Source organism: Mastigoproctus giganteus, chromosome 3 (assembly GCF_048544385.1).
Source record: "Mastigoproctus giganteus isolate SK-2022 chromosome 3, ASM4854438v1, whole genome shotgun sequence".
Classification (NCBI taxonomy): domain Eukaryota; kingdom Metazoa; phylum Arthropoda; class Arachnida; order Uropygi; family Thelyphonidae; genus Mastigoproctus; species Mastigoproctus giganteus.
The window spans coordinates 12451283-12476204 of NC_143577.1; the positions used below are offsets into that span (position 1 = coordinate 12451283).

General features: G+C 36.6%; 1 protein-coding gene across 1 annotated transcript in view; it reads right to left on the reverse strand.

The window, feature by feature from the left end:
* The window catches only part of LOC150087721 (calcyclin-binding protein), a 52877-nt gene that overhangs the window by 22314 nt on the left and 5641 nt on the right, over positions 1-24922 (reverse strand). Inside the window, exons 2-3 of the mRNA XM_090369918.1 lie at positions 12418-12622; positions 4327-4423 (exon numbers count right to left, since the gene is read on the reverse strand). Coding sequence (XP_090226044.1) covers positions 4327-4423; positions 12418-12622 — 302 coding nt within the window. The remainder of the gene's footprint in view (positions 1-4326; positions 4424-12417; positions 12623-24922) is intronic.

Here is a 24922-nt window from a genome sequence, read left to right on the forward strand (position 1 = left end):
AATTAATGATATTGAAATTTCACATGGTTATTTAATGAAAAAACTTTCAAGCCTACAGGCCAGTAAGACTCCTGGGGTTGATGGCGGCATATACCCTATAATCTTAAGGAAGGTGACAAGTGAATGCATTGAACCATTGAGGCTAATTATGAGAACATCACTGGACTCAGGAGTGATCTCATTGGATTGGAAAAGTGCTAACGTATCTCCACATAAGTGCGATTATAAAAGTGAAGTGGGAAAATACCAGCCAGTCAGGCAAACTTCAGTAGTAGGGAAAATCATGGAGGCAATGATCAAAGGTGGAATTCAAAATCATTAAGATAGAAATGGAATTCTGAAGGAAACTCAGCGTGGTTTTATAAAAGGCAAATCATATTTAACATATCTGGTTAACTATTTCGACATGGTCACTCATGAGGTGGATTTAGGGAATAATTTTGACTTGTTTATTTGGATTTCAGCAAAGCATTTGACCCAAACCCACATGAACAGTTATTTTATAAGCTGGAACAGATTTGAATCAAAGGGAAAATCCTTAGATAGAGAGCAGGATGGCTTCAGGGCAAGAGACAGAGGGTTGTGATAAATGGTTATTCCTCAGATTGGGTTGATGTAAGAAGTGGTCCCAATACTGATACCTGGGTTCCCCAGGGATCAGTATTGGGACCACTGTTGTTTTTGATTTTCATAAATGACATTGATGAAGGGATAGAGGGCATGATGATGTAAAGAATGGTAGAGTACTTAATGATCACTGCCAAGCAGAGCTGCTTCAGAGTGACCTAGATAGACTTTGGGGAGGGTCAGAGAAATGGCAGCTATGCTTTAATCTAGCAATGTGTAAAGTATTACACCTGGGGAACAGTAACCCCAAAATAACATACACTTGGTGGAGCTGAGCTAAAGCCAGTAGTGAAGGAAAGGGACTTGGGTATTATGATACAGTCAGACATGAAATTCTCCGATCATTGTAGACAGATTGCAAGTAAGGCCCATGGTGTCCTATCGATGATTTATAAAACATTTGCTATTAGAGATAAGGACGTCATAATCCCATTATATAAGGCTATTGTTAGACCACACTTGGAATACCGTGTTCAAGTATGGAGACTGCACATTGGGCTTCTTGAAAGGGTCCAAAGATGGGTAACTTGCCTGGTGAGATCGGCAAAGGGGATTCCATATGAGGAAAGACTTTGAATATGTGGATTGCAAAGCCTGGAAACTAGGCACCTTACAGGAGACTTGATTGAGGTATTTGAGGCTCTGAGAGGTAAAATGAATGAGGATGAAATTTTCACGGTTCTAAATGATTCTAGAACTAGAGGCCATAAATTCAAGGTATAGGGGGAAATGTTTAGACTGGATTGCAGGAAGTTTTATTTTAGCCAGTGAGTTATAAATTACTGGAATAAGTTACCTACATGGGTGATAAAGTCTGACAGTTTGGAAAAATTCAAAAGTCAGCTGGATAGTTACCTATGGGAGGAGGAAAATGCATAGGTTGTCTATTTCCTTTTCTTTTATTATTTATTTATTTTTTAAATTTTCTTATTATTATTTTATTTTTTTAGCTGGTGGAGCATAAGCCATAGGTTTCCTTGAGCCAGGTGATACTAATACTAATTTGGCTGCTTGTATCAATGCTCACGGAGGCAATATTTCATATTCATGTGTGTGCACTACATTTTTAACAGCAAATTGATACACAAGCTTAATCATTTCTTGTCTACATCAATATCTGCCACTCAACTTATTTTGAGCTGAAATGTACACTCCTTTTAGATGGAGAAATTTCAATGATGAGCAGTGTATATTAACTCTTTCATGAATATGCACATCATACAGAATCCAAATGACACTGGCAAGAAGTCTTCGATAGTAATAACAGGCTCCCTTAGTCTTCCTTAAACTCTTCCTGAAAATATTTAGTACAGATATTTGACATTTTTTTTTTGGAAAAGATTAGTGCCAAAATAAAAAAATAATATGCAAATTTTGAGAAGTGAACCTGAAAATTAAAAGGTTAACCAATGGATGTATGAAATTATGCACACTGGAAGTTAGGTTTGACTTGAGTAATGGGGCTGTCTGTTGCTGCTGTATACTCTAGTACAGCAATTTGGAAGTCAATGTAAAAGAAACACTGTAAGGCATGGATAAGAGTTTTGAATGTATGGTTACAAAAGTAAAATAATTATCAGTAACAGAATAAATGCTTCCCTTAACTCAATGTGTGAACATAATATTTGATGGATAAGTTAATCTGAACTTCTTGGGAGAAGTTAGCAGATTTGTGGTTTTGACAAGTTCCAAATTGTAAATTACCAATGTAGGTCACAGAAGAGAATTATGAATGAAATATAAAGCTGCATGTGTATATACTGTATATTATATTTCATCTACAATGTAGAAATCACGTAACCTGCTTTCTAAGATATCCACTGGCCACTTCACATACACCTTCAAAGGATATACGAAAAATATGTTTTGGTGAGAAAATAAAACTACTTATGCTATATATTTGTATCTTATTTTATGGTTGTTGGAAGGATTAATACATGTTATTTAATGCCTAGTTAGACTGTATAATTTAATAATAAATTTCCATTTTACTTCTTCGTATAGCTGGGGCCAGAGGAATTTACAAATTCACCATAACTGTTTTAATTTAGCCAATAACTTAACAATTATGTCGAATATGTGGGTTGCACAGCTTGGAAACTAGTCACCTTAGAGGAGACTTGATTGAGGAGTTTAAGGCTCTGAGAGGCATAAATAAAATGAATGAGGACAAAATTTTCACGGTTATAAATGATTCTAGAACTAGGGGCCATCATTTCAAGTTATCAGGGGAGATGTTTAGACTGGATTTCAGGAAGTTTTTAAGCCAGCGAGTTATAAATTACTGGAAACAGTTACCTACATGGGTGGTAGAGGCTGACAGTTTAGGGAAATTCAAAGGTCAGCTGGATAATTACCTACAGGAGGAGGGAAATGCATAGGTTGTTTCCTTTTCTCTTATTATTTTTTTTATTTTCTTCTTATTATTTTATTTATTTATTTATTTATTTATTATTATTATTATTTTTTTTTTGCTGGTGCAGCATAAGCCATGGGCTTCCTTGCTAATACTAATAAACAATGGGTAAAGCAAAATTTGTGGACCATATTGGCACGATCTTGCATTATTCATGTCTATATCTGCATATGCTGACCAGGACCATAGCCAGCCCATCATGTTAGAGTATAAAAAGAAAATTTATTTATTAATTACCATAACCCCAGGGGCTCACATCTGGTGAGTATAGTCTTGGCACACCAGGGTCCTGAGCTGGATATCATCATTCTTCTCTTTCTTGGGGAGAAAATTTTTTTGGCTGGTGCAGCAAAAGCCTCAGGCTTCCTTACACCATATGGCTAATAATAATAATATCATATTAGTTTGGCAAGGTTTTTTTTTTTTTTTTTTTTGTGTATGATTGTACCAAAATTCTATCATTGGCTCAATTTCATTTATATATATATATATATAATATATATATATATAATATATATATATATATAATTATACATATATTTGAATAGCGTTTAAAATAGTTGGAAACGGAATCTTTCATAATAAAATAAAATAGTACAGCATACATCAGAGGCAGCAAAAAGCATATTCCTCTACATGATGCTTGAAATATAACCATATAAATAAGAATAAGAGTTAAAATAAAATAATGCCAGCAGTATGGTAAGACAAGAGCGAAAATAATCAAAATTAAACCTAAATCAAACCGGGGGGGCGAGGAAGAGAAGGGTAACAAGAGTAAAAATATTGCAGTAGAAACTCTCAAAATAATTTAGAAAATCTAAATGAAAGAATAATAATTCATTGAATTTTGAAAGGCAATTAAATAGAAATTTAGCAGTACCCCCTCTGATGGGTACCAGGTCCAAATTTATGTGAAATATCACCAACAGAGGTGTTAACCACTACAATAAAATAAACCAAAAATAGACAGACCATTATGCCCCATCTCGACAGAGGACCACAAGGCCTAGTGGCCTTGTGGTCCTCTGTCGAGACCACAATGAATTATTATTCTTTCATTTAGATTTTCTAAATTATTTTGAGTTTCTACTGCAATATTTTTACTCTTATTACCCTTCTCTTCCGCCCCCCCCCAGTTTGATTTAAGTTTAATTTTGATTATTTTCACTCTTGTCTTACCATACTGCTGGCATTATTTTATTTTAACTCTTATTCTTATTTATATGGTTATATATATATATATGTATGTGTGCGTGTACATAACTAATTTTTTCACTTACTTGGGTTTAAAATTTGTTTCAATATTCTCTGCTGCAAGCCCTTGAACATTTTTCAGTGTTACATAAATCTTGACAAATTTATCTGACTGATCCCAAGCTAAAAAAAAAAAAAGAAAAGAAAGCACTTGTAACAAATACAACACAAAAATTTATTTATATACAACCACTACAGAAACCATAAGAATGCATATAACAATATTGAATAGAAATTTTAATATTTCAAATAATTTTAAGCATCAACATGAATTTTTCAAAAATTTGGTTAGAGAAAGGGCCATCAACACTTAAAACAAACTCCATTTATACCCTGAAAAATTGATTCAAAACAGCATACAACAGAGCATTTTGAAATTATTTTATTTTAACAACTAAAATACTACTGGAGTATTAACAGAAATTTTTGGTGGTAAGTTAAAGCAATAAAGCCTAAATAAAATAATCAAAATCACTCCAAAGCGATTTTGATTCTTTGCTAATTACGTTTAACTTTTGTTGTAGCACCCCTTCTTGGTAATGTAGTCAACCACCAAGTGTGATTTGGGAGTATTATTTACTTATTAAACTTTGCTTTAATTTGTATCTTTCATTACTTATCTTAAAATTTTATAGAATGCTTTTATTTTATCTTAAAAATATCCTTTTATTTTGGTTAATATAAGTAATTTTATCTCATATTAACCAAAACGATAATTCATGTTATATCAATTTCAATAATGTTTGCCCTACTAGCAATTTTTGTACTGCTGCAGGGACTCTGCCTTCTACTTTTGATATTGCAATAGACTCCCAGTTATCCAGGGGCAGTTTAACCAGGTTGTGGGTTAACCGGAGATGAGAAAAAATTGATTTAAATTTTAAAAAAATCAATTATAGTACCTACTTACAATAATTTATTTTTAAATTTAAATATTTAAAAAAAGAATACCACTTTGGGTCTCATAAATCCTTAATCTGCCACTGGGAGTCTACTATACAATCCTGTTCCTTAGGGATTCTTCCAATCCTTAGGTGCATGTGCACACAAACAGGTAAATATTCATTGTTCATCAGTTAGAGTGTAAGTGGGAGTTGCAGTTGTTCACTATGTACATACATAGTTTTAAAGTTACCCATCATGTTAAAAAGAAAAAGAACTGTTCTTTCAATACAATAAAAAACTTGAACTCATCAGTAAACATGAAAAAAGTCATGGAATGTCAGCTTTAATGAAAAAATATAATGTTGGTGAACAAACTATATGAGATTTAATAAAGAATAAAGTTAAATTTATTCGATTTGCTGCAGTTTCAGATAGTGCTGGCAGTATACAATTTTTTTTTTTATATTAAGTGCATACCATTCATAATGTTGATGTTTTGCTTACTTTGCAGTTTATCCAGGAAATCGATTATCTGGGAAAATTAATTTCCCAACCTCCCTAGTTAACCAGAAGTCTACTGTACCTTTGGTATTCTTGCTAGCAAAGAAAACTAATTATTATTTAAAAATCCCATAAATTGTTTTATATTAATATTAGCAAATATTAATTTTAGCTAGTACAAATGCACTAATGCCATTAAGAGTAGGAGACCGGCGGAATTACTTGACAAGTACAGGTCACTGATGAAAAAAAGCAGTGAATTAGGGTTGAAATTGAAAGTGTCTGCAATTCTGCCCAGACACGATAGGAGGGAGTATATGATGAGAGCCCTGTCAATCAATTCGGCCCTGGAAAGATTGTGCAGGGCTCAAGGGGTAGAATTTTTTTCAGCCTGGTCTGTACTTGTTAACAGGAGAGACTGCTTCTACAGGGATGGGATACACTTAAATAGAAAGGGTGCAAGAATGTTTGCTGATGCTATCGAGGCAATGTTAGGTGGGTCGGAAAACTGCTAGATTGGGGGGATACAAGGACTAATAGATTAACAGTAGCCACTGGCAGAGGTGAAAGTGATTCTTGCACTGCTTCTATTGGAATGAGCCGCAGCCTGGAAAATAAGATGCAGGATATTTCAGAGACTGCTGGGAATCATTGGGGTACAAGTAAACACATGGGTTGTGTTAGGGTAGCTAAGAAAAAGAACAGGTGCATGTATACTTGTGTGTACACCAATGCTAGGAGTTTAGTAAATAAATTTGATGAATTTGAGGTATTGCTCAAAACATCAAAGGCAGATATTGTGGGGATTTCAGAGACGTGGTGTCACACAGATATAGGAAATGCAGAACTGGAATTTGGGGAGTACAATGTGTACAGAAAGGATAGACAGGATAGGAAGGGAGGAGGGGTTATGCTATTAATTAAGAAACACATAAAATCCAAGGAAGTGAAGCCAGTCGACATCGCTGGACAGTGCAGTGTCGAGTCAGTTTGGTGTGACATAAGCATTGGGAGATCAAAATTGAGAGTAGGAGTGTGCTATAGGCCTAATGACTCTGATGAGTATAATAAGAAACTGTTCGGAGAAATAGTGGGCCAGTAAATCAGAGAGTCTTATAATGGGGGATTTTAATTTCCCAGATATTGACTGGAATTTGGGGGCTGGTCACTCACACAGTAGCAAGGCTTTTGTGGATTTATTGGATGATTGTTTTCTACATCAGCATGTTCGGGAGGCAACTAGAGGGAGTAATACTCTTGATTTGATTATCAGTAGTGATTCTTCATGCATTCAGAATCTGCAGATAAATGAACCACTTGGTGGCAGTGATCACAGTGTGCTGAAGTGGGAGTTACTCAAAGAGGTAACTACCATTAGGGGTAAAGGGAAGGGGTATTGCTTTCGTAAAGGCGACTACAATGGACTGAGACAGTATTTAAATTCTATACAGTGGGATCAACTGATGATATTGCCAACAGCAAATTCAAAATGGGAAGCATTCAAAGAACTTATCGTGGAAGCTACTAGGCTTTACATACCAACTAAGAAATATTGTTCAAGATTTAGGCCTAAATGGTTGTCAGATGAACTAATGAGGCATATGGCAGAGAAGAAAAATGCATGGGATACATACAAATTAACACGTGACACGGATGCCTATGATAGATACAAGTTGATCTGTAACCAAGTTACAAAGGAGGTTAGGCAGGCGAAGGCAGATTACGAGAGATCCTTGGCAAGGGATGCGAAGAAAAACAGCAAAGAGTTCTTTACTTATGTAAACTCTAGAAGGAAGGGGATGAATCAGATTGGTCCACTTGAGATCGATGGGTCAACTGTTGATGACCCTGCTCGGGTAGCTAACAAACTAAATGAATATTTTGCATCGACATTCACACATGAGGAGTTATTCAGCGAGGGGAATGCCAGAGGTGTATTCAACTCTAGCAGTAAGCTAGAGAATCTTGTAATAACTGAGAGCAAAGTGGAGGAGAAATTGTTGAAGATAAACACAAGAAAGGCACCTGGGGTGGATGGGATCTATCCAGTTATATTAAAGGAGGCAGCAAAGGAGGTAAGCAAACCCTTAGCCATAATTATGAGAGCTTCCTTGGACTCAGGGGAGGTACCCATTGACTGGAGATGTGCAAATGTGACCCCAATTCACAAAGGGGGATCAAAGGCTGACACAAGTAATTATAGACCTGTGAGTTTAACTTCTGTTCCCGGAAAATTAATGGAGGCACTGGTGAAAGAAGCACTGCAGGATCATCTAGACAAGACTTCAGTTATAGCTAGGACACAGCATGGTTTTGTTAAAGGGAAGTCTTGCCTGACCAATTTGATTGGATACTATGATGCAGTCACAAAAGAACTGGATGCAGGGAATAACTTTGATATTATATACTTGGATCTTAGAAAGGCTTTTGATACTGTTGCACATGGAAGACTGCTGCACAAATTGGAGCAGTGTGGCATTGGAGGCAAGTTGCTGCTATGGATAAAGGGGTGGTTGAGGGGGAGAAGACAGAGAGTGGTAATCAATGGACACTGCTCATCGTGGACTAATGTTATTAGTGGAGTCCCTCAGGGTTCAGTATTGGGGCCTTTATTGTTTTCTGTATTTATAAATGATATTGATGATGGTATATCAGGCTTAATGTCCAAGTTTGCAGACGATACAAAGGTTGGCAGGGTTGTCAAGGACACTACTGACACTATGCTGCTGCAACAGGATTTGGAAAGGTTGAGCAGATGGGCTTCGAGGTGGCAAATGAAGTTTAACATTGACAAATGTAAAGTACTACATATGGGAAACAGCAACCCCAGAGCAACGTATCAACTCTGTGGTACTACACTGACAGTGGTAGAGAATGAAAGGGACCTGGGGGTGGTGGTGCAGGCAGATATGAAGTTCTCTGAGCAGTGCAGACAAGCTGCAAGAGTAGCTCATGGTGTATTGTCAATGATATATAGAAATTTTTCTAGCAGGGATAAGGAGGTGATTATTCCCTTGTATAAGGCAATGGTCAGGCCACACCTAGAGTACTGTATACAGGCCTGGAGGCCTCATTTCAGGAAGGATGTAGAGCTGCTGGAACGAGTACAGAGAAGGGCAACTAGATTGGTGAATGGGACAAAGGGGTTCTCTTACGAAGAAAGGCTTAAGTTTTGCAAATTACAGTGTCTGGAAACTAGGCACCAGCGGGGTGATCTGATAGAGGTGTACAAAGCCTTGAATGGTTTGAGCATGCTCAATGCTGATGGGATTCTTCCTCTAGCTCAGAAAAATCACCTGAGAGGGCATAAATTCAAATTGAGGAAAGACAGATGTAGGATAGATGTGCGGAAATTTGCCTTTAGCCAGCGGGTGGTTGGTGGGTGGAACAGACTTCCATCCCTTGTCGTGGAAGTTGATAGCCTAAATAAGTTTAAGGCTCAGCTGGACAGGTATTTCGAACGAACAGAGGGGTGAAGTGGAAGTGGTTATTTTTATTTATTTATGTTACTTTTTTTTTTTTTTTTTTTTTTTTTGGCTGATGCTGCATAAGCATGCTTTCTTGCATCAAATGCCTCTACTAATGCTAAAAAATCATGTTTGGATATGCAGACTGTCCTGAAACTACAGTGACATGGTGCCATTTATCAACCTTATTTATAAGAAACAGCAGTTGTTCATATTTATGATAATTTGACAAATTAGTCTAGGAAGATGCAAACATTTACGCTGCCATGAAGATAGTTTGGGATGATATGTACTTACACAAGATGAAACTGAATCAACTAATATGTACATAAATGCAGAGGATATAAGTATATCACAAAAAAACTGGTTTTATATTTTTTACGATACTTCATTCACTGTTTTAAAATATTTTGATCTTGATTTTATTTTTTCTAATAATCTCACACTGATGTTCAACTATAAAGTCAAAATGGGAAAAATTAATTTTTTTAAAAATATTTTATGCACCTAGTTTTTCATTTTTACAAAACTTACAAATTCCTTAAAAAAATTCACTCCAAGTAAATAGAACCAAAAACATCGCTTGCAAAAGGATTGTGAAAGGATTGCATAAGTAAAAGTGAAAAAGGAAAAAAAGCGATTAATTAATTAGGAAATTAAACTTAAAAATGTCTAATTTTTCTTGAACAAAGAACTCTTCTAAATCGAATGTGCTTGTGTTCTATAAATATAAGAAGCTCTAGAGTGCATTGCTTGTGTCAACTTTGGTACATCATCTACTCATGTCATACTGTGCTAATTCCTATGATTTCGTCAAGCACTGTCAATGTTTGTGGGCCAATATGCACTGTGTAGACTGAAAAACTTAAAACAACTTAGAAAAAATTGCACTCCCTCTACCTGAGACAGCAGACTATAATCCCAAGTGGTTGTCTGGCTCTGTGTCCTCAGTTGTAATAAAGAATTCTAAAATTACATAATAACAGTTTTCTTCAAATACAATTTTACCCTTTTCTAAGCCTCTACTTTGGATAAAAAGAAATCAACTTCTCTCTCCATGCAATTTGCTTCAAAAACATGACTAGCAATAATGAAAAAATATCACTGGCAGTATAACAGTAATTCTATATGTTCATAACAACTGAGATGATATACCAAATAATGTCTCTCGATAAAAAAACAAAATTAGGACGTGCTAATGAAAATCTTGAAAATTAAATAATTCATTCTGCTCTGAAACTACAAAAGGCATAACATCTCAATAAACAACCTAATATATCATTAGTGATATTAGTGTTCAACCTCAGTTGATGAACAGTACAATCTCCACCTTAAATTTACACAACTACTGCCACTTGTAATGTATTATTATTCCTCCATGGTTCCATTATCTCAAACATGGTATGGGATTAAGTCATTCTGGTGGAAGACAATTCATTGCACAACAGTTGTTGGTGGCTACAACAACCATGTACACTGGATTGTTGTACAACAATTCAGTGTACATGGGACAATTTGGTGCTTCACAGAGACCAGAAATCAATGAAGAAAACTGTGGTCACTAAATCAACCACAGCATGTTAAAAAGTTTGCATTTTTAGTCTTGCTTTGTAACACAGAATTCTCACTTAGAATTCACCAAATTGTCTTTTACCAAATTGTGATACACCAAGTTGTCTAATACACCAAACTGTTATGAACCAAATTGTCACTACACTGAATTGTCAGGCACCAGGTACAGTGAATTATACTGGACCAAACTGATGTGGACTGATATACACATTTTACGACAAAAGTCAAACCAGGAAGCTTATGGACATTGATAATGAGGAAAATCCTGCTCTCTACTTTATTTTTAAACTAAATGATAAATACCAACAGAATGAAGTTGCAACAAAAAGTACTGTATAAGGACAGGATTTTGGTAATAAAAGTGATTAATCAATTAAAATAGCTTAACTATGTGTAATTAAACACATTTTGACCAAGATACCACTAGAAATAAAGATTTATTGAGGCAACTTATTTTCCAACCATTGTGTTGAACAAAACATTTTGCCCTATGCTTTACTATGGGATGCTGTCACACTTATTTCCAGTGTTAAGTTGGAGGGAGGGGGTTACTGAATATGTCCTTTAGTTTTTACTATGGGATACTGTGACACTATGAGACATCTCTATTAGTTTTAAGGATTTCTCTAAAAACTAAGTGTTTTCTAAAAAAAAAAATAGCATTATTTCATGTAATCTAATCAGCTTTTGTAAAGAATAACCGGAATTAGCCATGTGTTGAACAAAACATTTTGCCCTATGCTTTACTATGGGATGCTGTCACACTGTGTTATTTCCAGTATTAAGTTGGAGGGGGGATTACTGAATATGTCCTTTAGTTTATGCCAGCTGAGAAAGGATATTTCACATTGTTTAGATTATTCAAATTTTTAAGCCTAAAATACCTTAAGCAGGTCCCCTATATAGAACTGGTTTTCGAACTCTGCAAACTCTCTCTTCCTGTGGAATATCTCTTTATACCAATAGTTATCAGTTTCCTCCCCAGAAAATTTTTCCAGCCAGGTGGGGAAGTTTCATACTTCCCATAGTATGTTCAAGTTAATATTGATCAAGATCAGTGAGCAGGACCATACAGTACATTGCTTAAATTTTAGCCTGGGCGGGGAAGTTTAATACTTTGCATAGTATGTTCAAGTTAATATTGATCGAGATCAGTGAGCAAGACCATACGGTACATTGCTTAAATTTTAGTCGGGCAGTGCGCCCATTCGATAGGTCCTGGGGAGAACACTGGTTATCATTCTGCTTCATTGCGCCCATCCAGCAGGTACACACAGTTCCTAAAATGGAATGGAATTTCCAGGATTTGTTTATAATATCCAAAATGTAGTCTAAATATGTCTTCGTTGTTCCTACTGGCAAAATTCCTATATACTACAGATAAAACCTCATGCATACTGGCAGTCCATCTGCACCGCTGCATTTGTATAATTAACTTATTATTATTATTTTTTTTTTTAAGCTAATCTGGATTACCATTACTTAACCATTTGAGTGATCTTTATTTCATGGAAACAAAGATATCAAATATTATACCCTCATCCATAAATTCATGGCTATCTCAAACAACTGGTGGAACCATACAACACCCAGTCCTCCACTTAATAAAATAGTTTAATAATCTAATACAACTTTTATTTAAAAAGGTCAAAAAACTATGGCATACAATACAAATCATTCTTTAAAACTTACCATAATTAATGATTTTTATATTACTTGTATACTGCCGAGGAACTGTACTTTTTCCTGTAGGGCCATCAGCAGTCTGATTTTCACTTTGCATTTTCTTTGCTATCTCTGTTTCCAATTTTTTAATCTCAACAGAAAGAATTTGCTTAACTTTATCTCTTGTTGCCATTTCCGACAACCTCTGCAGTTCTGCAACATCTTTTTTAAGCTATAAATGAAAATAGGCATGTTCAAAAATACATAATTAGATGCACACACACACACACACACACAACCCAATAAAAATTATGTAAGTGAATGAGACAGAATTATGCAAAATTACTTTGCTATTTCCACATATCACTCCCCCCCCCCCAAATCAATATTCATCCCACATTGATTTTATTATTAACTACCTGCCACACAAAAGATTCAGAGTTCACAATACATCACCACCATTTGAGGACAACCATCACACTGTTATTCTTTCAAATATTAAAACAAATAGAAAAGAAATATACATGACAATCCCCCCTACTTGAAAAGGTCCTATAAATCAAAAGCCAGAACACCATGTGTTTTTGCAGCTAGCTGTTACACATGGTTAATTTAATTTAAGAGTGGTTCATTGTTGAAGCAAACTCCCATCTATCATTGTTGAGGTGAGTAGTTTGAATAAATAAACCGTTAGAGGTGACGGACAGGTAAAATGGGAAAGACTTTTTTTTTTTTTGGCTGATGATGTGTAAGCTTGCTTTCTTGCATCATTTGCCACTACTACTAATTTCACACCTCACTGTATTACAACTCTCAAAGTTGTTTTCATTTTGAACTACTTTTAGCCCCTCTTCTTGTAGTTTATGAATAACTCCTGGATTTTTATATCCCCAGGTGCAAAAACTTTATATTCAGAAAAATTACAGCTGTGAATTACAGGCTCCGAAAAAGCGATAAGTGTTTGCCTTTTTATTTACCTAATTGTTATTTTATATTGTATTTTATACATAGTCTTATAGTTATAGTTACGCTGGTTATTTTTATTTTAATTTAGATAAAGAGTTTTTGTAGATTACTACTTAATATACATAAAACTGTTATTTCATTCGAATCTTGCAGCCATTGTTTTTGTATAGAGTAGTAGGGAATTCAAATTTTTAATTGTAGTAACTAGGTAGCTCTAACGTATAATTATATAGCGTAATACACATCACTGCATTTAGGATTCTATTAGATAGCATAGTACTGACAATTAATTAATTAAATTTATTGATCTTATTAATTTAAAATATCATGCCGCAGACTACAGCAGCAAAGCAACGGGCACAAAGTGGCAAGAGTGCTGTGATTCGGGGGAGAACTGAGGGGGGGCGATTCTATAATGCATCACAGCCTAAAAAAAGTGCAACTTGTGAAATGTTTGTCGAACTCTCTGGAACAGAAACATGATCTAGCCAAGGAGGATGTCTTTGTGTGTGCCAGGTGCAGAGAGTGTCTAGAAATTAGGCATCAACTCAGCGTTTATGAGGGCTTGAGGTGTAGGGTAGATGCCCTCGAAGAAATTAATATGAGGGGTTCGTCAAGCTCTCAGCTGCCCAACTCAACACCAGAGCTCACTCCGGGGCATCAGGCAACACAGCGGCAATCTCCAAGGCAGAATGCGCTGGTCCCAAAGGAACTAGTTATTGTTGACGACTCTATTGTCAGGGAGACGAGGAATATATTGTGTAAAAAGGATAGATGGAACAGGACCAGGGTATGTCTGCCAGGGGCAAAAGTTGATATTGTTGTACACATTGGCACCAATGACATTAAGAGTAGGAGATCTACAGATTTACTTAACAAGTACAGGTCAATGTTGCAAAAAAGTCGTGAGTCAGGGTTAAATTTGAAAGTGTTTGCAATTCTGCCCAGACACGACAGGAGGGAGAAAATGATGATAGCCTTGTCAATCAATTCGGCCCTGGAGGGAACGTGCAAGGCTCAAGGGGTAGAATTTTTTTCAGCGTGGTCTGTGCTTGTTAACAGGAGAGACCACTTCTACAGGGATGGGATACACTTAAATAGAAAGGGTGCAAGAATATTTGCTGATGCTATCAAGGCAGTGTTAGGTGAGTCAGAAAACTACTAGCTTGAGGGGATTCACAGACTAAAAGGTTAAAGGTAGCCACAGGCAGAGGTGAAGGTGATTCTTGCACAACTTCTATTAGAATAAGTAGCAACCTGGAGCGATGGGTGCTGGGGGTTTCAGGGACTGATGGGAGTCATTGTGAAAAAGGTGAGTATATGGGATGTGTCAGGGTAACTAAGAATAGGAATAGGTGCATGTATGCTTGCATGTATACCAATGCTAGAAGTATAGTAAATAAATTTGATGAATTTCAAGTGTTGGTCAAGACATCAAAGGTGGATGGATACTGTTGGGATATCAGAGACGTGGTGTCACACTGATATTAGGAATGCAGAATTGGAATTTGGGGAGTACAATGTGTACAGAAAGGATAGACAGGATAGGAAAGGAGGAGGTGTCATGCTGTTAATTAAAAAAACAAAATCAAAAGAAGTGCATCCAGTTGATATAGAGGAACAGTGCACTGTTGAGTCAGTTTGGTGTGACATAAACACTGTGAAAGCAAAAATAAGAGTAGGAGTGTGTTATAGGCCTAATGACTCGAATGAGTACAATGAATAATTGCACAGAGAAATAGAGTGGGCTAGTAAATCAGAATGTCTTATAATGGGGGATTTAAACTTCCCAGATATTGACTGGAACTTGTGGGTTGGTCACTCACACACTAGTACGACTTTTGTGGATTTATTGGATGATTGTTTTCTGCAGCAGCATGTTCAAGAGGCAACCAGATAGGGTAATACTCTTGATCTGGTTATCAGCAGTGATCATTCATGTATTAAGAATTTGCAGATAAAGGAACCACTAGGTGGCAGTGATCAGAGTGTACTGATGTGGGATTTACTTAAAGATATAATTACCATCTGGGGTAAAGGAAAGGGTTGCTTCCGTAAAGGTGAGTACAGTGGTCTCAGACAGTTTTTAAATTCTGTACAGTGGAATCAACTGACGATGTTACCAACAGTAAATTCTAAGTGGGGAGCATTCAGGTTGATTGATTGATTTTGATTTTTTGTGGCGCAAAAACAGCAGGATTATAGTGCGCCATGGAAAGAGCATTCAGGGAATTAATCGTGGAAGCTACTAAAAGTTTCATACCTATTAAGAAATATTTTTCAATGTTTAGGCCTAAATGGTTATCAAATGAACTAATGAGACTCGTGACAGAGAAGAAAAATGCACGGGATGCATATAAATTATCAAGCGACTCAGAAGCCTATGGCAGATATAAGCTAGTCTGTAATCAGGTCACAAAGGAAGTTAGGCAGGCGAAGGCAGATTACAAGAAATCTTTGGCAAAGGATGTTAAGAAAAACAGCAAGGATTTTTTTACTTATATAAACTCTAAAAGGAAGGGGATGAATCTGATTGGTCTACTTGATATCGATGGTTCAACTGTTGATGATCCTGCTCAGATAGCAAACAAACTGAATGAGTATTTTGCATCTACATTCACACATGAGGAGTTATTAAGATTTGAAAATGGCAGAAGGTTATCAAATTGTAGCAGAGTGCTTAATGATTTTGTAATAACTGAGAGCAAAGTGGAGGAGAAATTGTTGAAGTTAAACATAAGGCACCTGGGGTGGATGGGATCTATCCAGTTATATTAAAGGAGGTGGCAAAGCAACTAAGCAAACCCTTAGCCATAATTATGAGAGCATCCTTGGACTCAGGAGAGGTCCCCATGGACTGGAGATGTGCAAATGTATCCCCAATTCACAAAGGGGGATCGAAGGGTGACACGAGTAATTACAGACCAGTTAGTTTAACTTCTGTTCGGGTAAAACCAGTGAGCCACTGGTTAAAGATGCATTGCAGAATCATCTAGACAAGACTGCAGCCATAATTCAGACACAGCATGGATTTGTTAAGGGAAAGCCTTGTCTGACAAATCTGATAGGATATTATGATGTGGTTACAAAGGAACTGAATGCAAAAAATAATTTTGATATCATATATTTGGATTTCAGGAAAGCTTTTGACACTGTTGCGCATGGAAAACTATTGTACAAATTGGAGCAGAACGGTATTAAGGGTCAGTTGCTACAATGGATAAAAGGATCGCTGAGTGGGAGAAGACAGAGTGGTAATCAATGGGTGCTGCTCTTCGTGGACTAATGTTATTAGTGGAGTCCCACTGGGTTCGGTGTTGGGTCCACTGTTTTGTATATTTATCAATGATATTGATGAAGGTATATGAGGCTTAGTGTCGAAGTTTGCAGATGATACAAAGGTTGGCAGGGTTGTTAATGACAATAACGGCAGTGTGCTACTGCAACAGGATCTAGAAAATTTGGGCAGATGGGCTAAGAAGTGGCAACTGAAGTTTAACCTTGACAAATGCAAAGTACTGCATATGGGTAGAAGTAACCCCAGAGAAATGTACCAACTGTGTGGTACTACACTTAAGGTGGTAGAAAATGAAAAAGACCTGGGAATAATTGTACAGTCAGATATGAAGTTTTCTGACCAATGCAGACAGGCTGCCAAGGGCAGGTCATAGCATTTTGTCAATGATATATAGGAATTTTGCTAGCAGGGAAAAGGAGGTGATTGTCCCTTTGTATAAGGCAATGGTCAGGCCACACCTTGAGTACTGCGTGCAGGTCTGGAGGCCTCATTTTAGGAAGGATGTAGATTTGATTGAGCGTGTACAGAGAAGGGCAACAAGATTAGTGAGGGGAATTAAGGGATCCTCTTACCAAGAGAGGCTTAAGTTCTGCAAATTGCAGTGGCTGGAGACTAGGAGCCAGCTCAGTGATCTGATTGAGGTGTATAAGGCCTTGAACTCATTGTGACTGCATGCATATTGAATTATTGATGTTTGCTGGATTTTCAGTGACAAAGCTACAATGAGCTGTGAACTTTTTGAATCAGCATATGACTCAAACCCACAACCTCCTCCAGTTGTCACCATGCTTGCTACTTGGAACAGTGCACTTGAAAGTATCTATAGAAAAGGCATACAGCAGAAAACTGAATGCCTATGAGTCGGCAAATAAAGAGAGAGAGAACTCATAAGGGAGGAGCCATTAATTAAACTCTCTTTACAGGAGTCAACAAACTTGAGAGAGATTTTGGGTTCCCATATCTGGGGTGGGGGGCACCACCCTAGATATGGGAACTAGGTGGATTTGAGATCTAAATAGCAGCAGCTTTGTAGAAGTAGTGCTGAGGGAAAAAAAATAAAAATCTAGTTTTTTATGTAGAGGAAGCAATATTTGTGATGTACTTATAGCAAAAGAGATTAGAAGTCAAAGTAATCTCCCATATCTAGTCTAAAAATCTGAGTTATCAAAGATTAGAATGGGAGTAGTAGACTTTTGTTTAGAAGAAATGAGATAGAACTGAGTTTCAGAAAGATTTAAAGTTAACCAAACTTATTTTCATCGCATTGGAGAATTACCTGGGGATCAGCATTTAAAGAATTAGCAGTGGCTACTCGAGAAGTTGAAGATGATGCTGTGCTGGGCAGCGATTCTCTGGAAGGTAGAATTCAGTGTACTAACATCAGTAAAATGATGTACAGAATTTTAATTCATTGGAAGGTCTAATTGTTACAAGGTGAATCCAAGTCATAAGGTCTCCACAAATTATTTTTCATTAAAATACACAATACAAAAATGATATATAAGTCTAATATCATTAGGAAATGATGTTATATGGCAATTTTCCATAGAATTTTTCTCTCTAAATCCGAAGTCACCTCTCCAACAAGGCAAGGGAATAATGCCTTGGAGAGGTGATGTGGGAAGTTTTGTTTTTTTTTTTTTTTTAACTGACAATGCTTCCATCATTTGTCAAGCTTCAAAGAAGGGAAGCCAAAAAGTTTTAAGTAATTCGAAGAGCTAAGAGAATAGTAACGAATGGGCCTGGTGTACTGGGGTCCATGGTTGAAATAACATACACGTATAAGTTATAAATCCAGTTTAATGTAAAAATACAAATATATACTAACAGGCAGTAGCTTTTGAGACTGGTGTGTCTCTTCATCAACTGAAATTCAAATACAAAAATACAACAGATAAGTGCAATGAGCTGAGTGAGGCACGTTAATCATATGCCATTGTTGTTGCATGGATATGCGCTGCTTTTACTCCACTGATCATCTAGCATTAAAACGGTTGTCTCTAGGATGGGGTGTAGACGTATGCCTTTGTGGCGGTTTATTGCCTTTGGATTGTTTAGTATGTTAAGTGACTCTAGCCATAGGCGGTGGCGAAAGTGGTCTACTACTTCAAAGTCACGTTTGGAATCAAGATCGTGGTTGGTGGCCCAAAAATTATTTTACGTACAAAAATTATTACGCCTAATACAATTAGGCGTAACAAGATCTCCCATGTGAAGGCGGACCTAACCAAATGTGGTTATCCATCCCATGTGCTAGGCAGGTGCCTATTACAGGCACAAGAACTCACATCCCACCAAAGACCACCGAACCAAGACGGTATATCGTCCGTCTACATTCCCTATTATCCAGGCGTGTCAGGACAGATCTCGAAGGTCCTTAGAAATTACAACATCAAATGCGTGTAGTTACCCTGCAGGAATCTACATTCACTTGTCTCCAGTGTGAAGACTCCTGTCACACCTGCCTTACGCAGCAATGTAGTATATCGCATCACCTGTAGAGACTGTGACAGTTGCTACGTAGGAGAAACATCAAGGCGTCTCCAAGATCGCCTTACGGAACATGACAGAGCAATCCGGCTTGCCGAAACTGACCAGTCCGCAGTCGCGGAACATTTTTGGACCACCAACCACGATCTTGATCCCAAATGTGACTTTGAAGTAGAAGACCACTCACGACGCTTTCGCCACCGCCTATGGCTAAAGTCACTTAACATATTAAACAATCCAAAGGCAATAAACCGCCACAGAGGCATACGTCTACACCCCATCCTAGAGACAACTGTTTTAATGCTAGATGATCAGTGGAGTAAAAGCAGCGCACGTCCGTGCAACAACAACGGCACATGATTAACGTGCCTCACTCAGCTCATTGCACTTATCCGTTGTATTTTTGTATTTGAATTTCAGTTGATGAAGAGACAAGCCAGTCTCGAAAGCTACTGCTTGTTAGTATATATTTGTATTTTTACATTAAACTGGATTTATAACTTATACGTGTATGTTATTTCAACCATGGACCCCAGTACACCAAGCCCACTTTTTGTGAAATAGAGTACTCCATAAGTAACAGCATCACGTTTTCGTAAATACAATGCAGGAGGGCAGATAGGCAAGGATGCTATATGCATATAATTCAGTGTGAGAATGAGTAAGGTAAAATAGTCAACCGATGTGTTGGCACCAAAGGTTGCACTTTCCAGAGTACTTTGGAAACCACAACCTTGCTGAGGTTTTCACATGCATATTGAACAATTAGACTTTACACCAGCTGGTATTAAAATAAACAAATTCCAATCCTGCAACTAAAACACTTTATTTACAATGAAATAAAATAAAATATATAGTAGTCTAAAACTGATGTAATTTAATTTACAATAAAATACAAAAATATAAAATGTGATGATAAAAGCGATAAAAACAATTAGTAAAATACCGTAACAACTGTAGCTTTCGGAGATAGCGATCCCCTTTCTCAACAGCATATTTCTGCTGTGTGGCACATCCTTAAATAGCAGATCCATGGCACTCGTCACATGGTTCCTCGGAAGTAAGGCCAGAATTTCCCATTTATGCACCGGAACCGGAAATGGCTCAGGAGCGCGCTAGCTGAAACCGTTCATCTCGCCCAAGAAACACGGTTTCCAAGAGGGGATGTAAACGTACACCCTTGTCTCTATTAATGGAATTGCTAGTTGCCCCAATCCGTAAACTCTCAAGCCATTTATAGTCCCAGAACCCCTGTGCATGATCCGTGATGACAGATTTGATCTGCTATTTAAGGATGTGCCACACAGCAGAAATATGCTGTTGAGAAAGGGGATCGCTATCTCCGAAAGCTACAGTTGTTACGGTATTTTATTAATTGTTTTTATCGCTTTTATCATCATATTTTATATATTTTATATTTTTGTATTTTATTGTAAATTAAATCACATCAGTTTTAGACTACTATATATTTTATTTTATTTCATTTCATTTTATACCCTCGTATTTTATTTTATCGTAAATAAAGTGTTTTAGTTTGAGAATTGGAATTTGTTTATTTGAATACCGGCTGGTGTAAAGTCTAATTGTTCAATATGAATTGTCCCAGCCTTGTAGGCCTATTTAGAGATTCACATGTATATCTCAGGTGTATCAAGATTGGTCCAATAACCAAATAACATCCAATAATTCAGTGTGAGAATGAGTAAGGTAAAACAGTTCACCGATGCCAAAGACCAACAGAAGCTGACAACAATTGTTCAGAGTAACAGAAAGGCTAGTCGACCAAATAATAACCATATAACAACAGAAACCAAAGAGGCATTTCAGCATGCACAATTCCTCATACCTTTGTAAAGGAGGAACTATCACAGCCAACAACCAGGTGGAATTTCCCTCCTGTCAGCAAAAAACAAGAAGATATGGTTATACTAGATGACAGAGGAATGGAAAAATATTGCCTAGTCTGAAGAATTCTGGTTCCTGCTGTTTCAAAGTGATGGGAGGACTAGAATATGGTAAAAATTGTACAAGAAAGCATCCTTCCAGGTGTCAATGACACAGGCTTTATAATGGTGCGTGAAATGTTTCTACAATGCACACTGCCATCCTCAATAAAAATGGAGAAACATTTGGATGCCACAAGTTAGCTAGAAATTGTTTCCGACCAGGCACAACTCTTCATGGTAGCAGTGTCATCTTGATTCCAGGAACATGAGTGTAATTTCAGCCTATTAAAGTGGCCTCCCTAGTCATCGGTAACCTGTTTATTCTGAAAAGTTTAGAGTGGAGGGACAGAGTCAGATGCTGAGAAAGTCGCTTTGACCAGTGATCAGACACAAAACATTGGATAGCTTTGTATTACTAGTAAACAGTAACAGAAATGATTTCAATTTGTTTATATTGATATAGAGCTGACAATAATAGGAAATCCAAGTTTGGCATTTAACCATCTGATTGAAAAATATCAGCTGACATAAGCTAAAAGGCAGATTTCAAGATTTAGGACAGGACTGGTGATGTTCAGAGGAAGCAAGGTAAAATATAAAGGGCAAACTATTTCCATATGGTCTTCAGACTGTGAATGACAGCAAGGGATCACACCTCATAAACCAAAAGGCTACTATAATGGTAGAACAAAGGTTTGTGCAGTTGGCTGAGAAGGCAAGTTTAGAATCCAGATGTATGCCTAAAAATTTAATTTGGTTTAAAGGAGAAATTTCTTTAGATTGAATTCTAACTTGTAGGAAAGAGAAGACTACAGAAGAAGCAAACAGTAAATACTAGGTCTTTGAGGAGTTGACATGCAAACTGAACAGCAACTTGCATATATTACTCAAAACCAAAAATTTTGAAAGTTATAAGTTGAGCCATACCCAATGGATTGAGGACTGACATTACTGGAAGAGGTTGCTGAATCCAGAAAAATGTCATCGGCATAGGAACTAAAGTGGGGATGATTTGAAAGAAAAGATAAGAACATGGCTGAGAACAAAACCAAAAGTGCTTCTCCTTGGGAAAAGCATAAGCTTACATTCCAAACAGATTGTAAGATTTGTCAGAGAAGATGAGAATGCAATCATAAAGTAGCTGTTGAACTAGATTCAGCAAATAACCTAAGATACAATAATAGTTGGGGAGCAGAGATATCAGAGAACCAACAGCAACTGAATCAAAGGTAATCAGCCAATCTCAAATGAAGAGAGTAGTTTCCTCCATGACTAATTCCAAGATTTTTTAGTCCACACATTATTCAAATTGGCCAGCAAACACATACTGCTACAGACATAACATAAATAATGACCACTACAGAGCACCATATCAATGTTGAATGGAAAGGAGTGCCTAATCCTGCTATTCTCAGCTAACAAGCTGAATACGCCATTATTGCTGTATTAATGTTACATTATTACTGTAGCATTCACCCTGCTAGCCAACCTGGCTGTGCAGTATTGAATATACAAGGCCTGCTCGATAAAGAATGATAATTTTTCATGAACAACCAACCATACTGCTTGCAATTTCTAACTGAGCTGCGTCACACTTGTGCATAGGATGTGACCTTGAGGGTCAATCAAGTTTATGCCTGTTCAGTTTCACCTACATAACAATGGACATGACATGCATAGCAGTATACTGCTCTCAAATTTTGTTTCCACCTCAAGAATACACAGCTGAAGCATATGAAATGTTAAAAAAGGCTTATGGTGAATCTATGCTTCCATATAGCAAGGCTCACAGGTGGTTTAGAATGTTGAAAGATGGATGTGATTTGATCATAAAAATTGGCGGCCTTGGAATTCCAACCACTGTGCCACCACAGAAACCATAAACATTGCTTTCTGTAATTTTGAGAGAAGATCATATAACGATAAGGCAACTGGCACAGATGTTGAGAATATAAGTAGGAAGTATGCACAGTATTCACCATGACTTTGCATATGACATGTGTTTGTGCATATTGGGTTCCAAGACTACTCAAGTTGCTGTTGCTCAGGTGTTGTTCACGATTGAGCAACAGCAAGTTCACATGGAGATTTTATCAGGAGCTGCAACAGATGTTTATTGAAGATGGTGAGGTTCTGCACAAGGTGATAACAGCGGATGAGACATGACTTCATCGCTTTGACCCAGACTGGAAGTCTACATCATTGCCTACACCCAAAAAAAAAAATCAATGGTTGTAGCCTAAGCAGAAAAGGTCATGGTCATCTCTTTTTTTTGAAATTCAATTCAAGGAATGGTTTACCAGCATGTTGTGCCACATTATACAACTGTTACAGTACCTTATTACAGAAGTGTACCACACACTTTGCAGGATCACCTTCATCGCAAAGAACTGCAACTGTGACAATGCTAATGCAAGACCACATTGCTCATACTGTCATCAAATACTTAGCCACAATTAATGTCAAATGTGTTCGTCATCCACCCTTCAGTCCTGACCTTGCACTTGGTGTTTTTTTTTTTTTTTTTTCAATTTCCAAAGTTAGAGGAGCTGCAAGGAAAATGTTTGCTGTCATCATCAGAAGATCTAAAGACATCAGAGGCAGTTCTCAAATGCAATCAAAAAATAACTTCCACTATGTTTTTGAAGAATGGCAGACACATTGAAGTAAGTGCATTTCATAAAATGGGAACTACTTTGAAAAGAACCATTAAAATATAGTTGATTAATAAGTCTGTTGCGAAAAAACAAATTATGATCATCCTTCCCTCACAAGTATATATTTTAAATTGACTGATATAATTGGGACACACCCAAATTTGCCTTGAAGCATAACAATAAAGGATATAGAATTTTTTTAAATTCGTACTACTCCTTTATTCAAATAGTAGGAAACAAAATATAAATTAATGAGGACATTTAAGTGCAAACTTAAACTTCTACAATTAATATTGTGATATGTTTACAAAGAGTTAATGTCAAAGCTATGCTGAGATATAGAAATAAACTGGATATGGACTGGAAATAAAAATGGGACCTTCTCAGAATTACACTGATCTTTCATGTAGACCATCTCAATAAAAATCAGTGCTGAGAAAATTAACTGTACATCATTAATAATGGTATTAGAAAATTCCCATTTGTGTTAGTTGGAAATGGCACGCTGTGCTAATTCAGATGTGCCTTCCCTGTTTCTTTAAATGGATTGCACATGCTATTTAATTCTATTGTGTAGGATAACAAGAGATGAACCAATATGTAAAATTACAATGCTGACGACATGGTATTAAGTAAACCACATTATTTTATATAAATAGGTTAGCTAGTTCCAATCTTGGGGTTTTAAAAACATCAGAAAATTTTTCTCATATTTGAAAGTGATTTGTAATAATGTAAAAGGTATTGTTGATAATACAAACACTAAATAAATAATAATTATTATAATACTGTATAACTGAATAATGAAAGCATTATGAAAACCATATCTGTTTAATATCTTGTCATTCCCAAGCATCAATTTTTAAAAAACACATTCTGATGATAAAAACTATGGTGAAACAACTCACTGAACAATTAATGTTCATTGAGTTGAATTATTCAGTCAGTTCAGTGAGCTAATTATTAACACAAAATTAGCAATAAATTTGCAGAAGTAATCAGAACTAAGAACCATAATTAGAACTATGCCAAACCCATGTAAATCCATGTAATTATGTACAAATACGTAGCATGCAGCAGAACAAATTTATAATAAAATTTGAAATAACAGGATGTTCTAAACATAGTTCAAAATATAAATATCTTAGCCACACCCCTCTAGCAATCTAATTTTG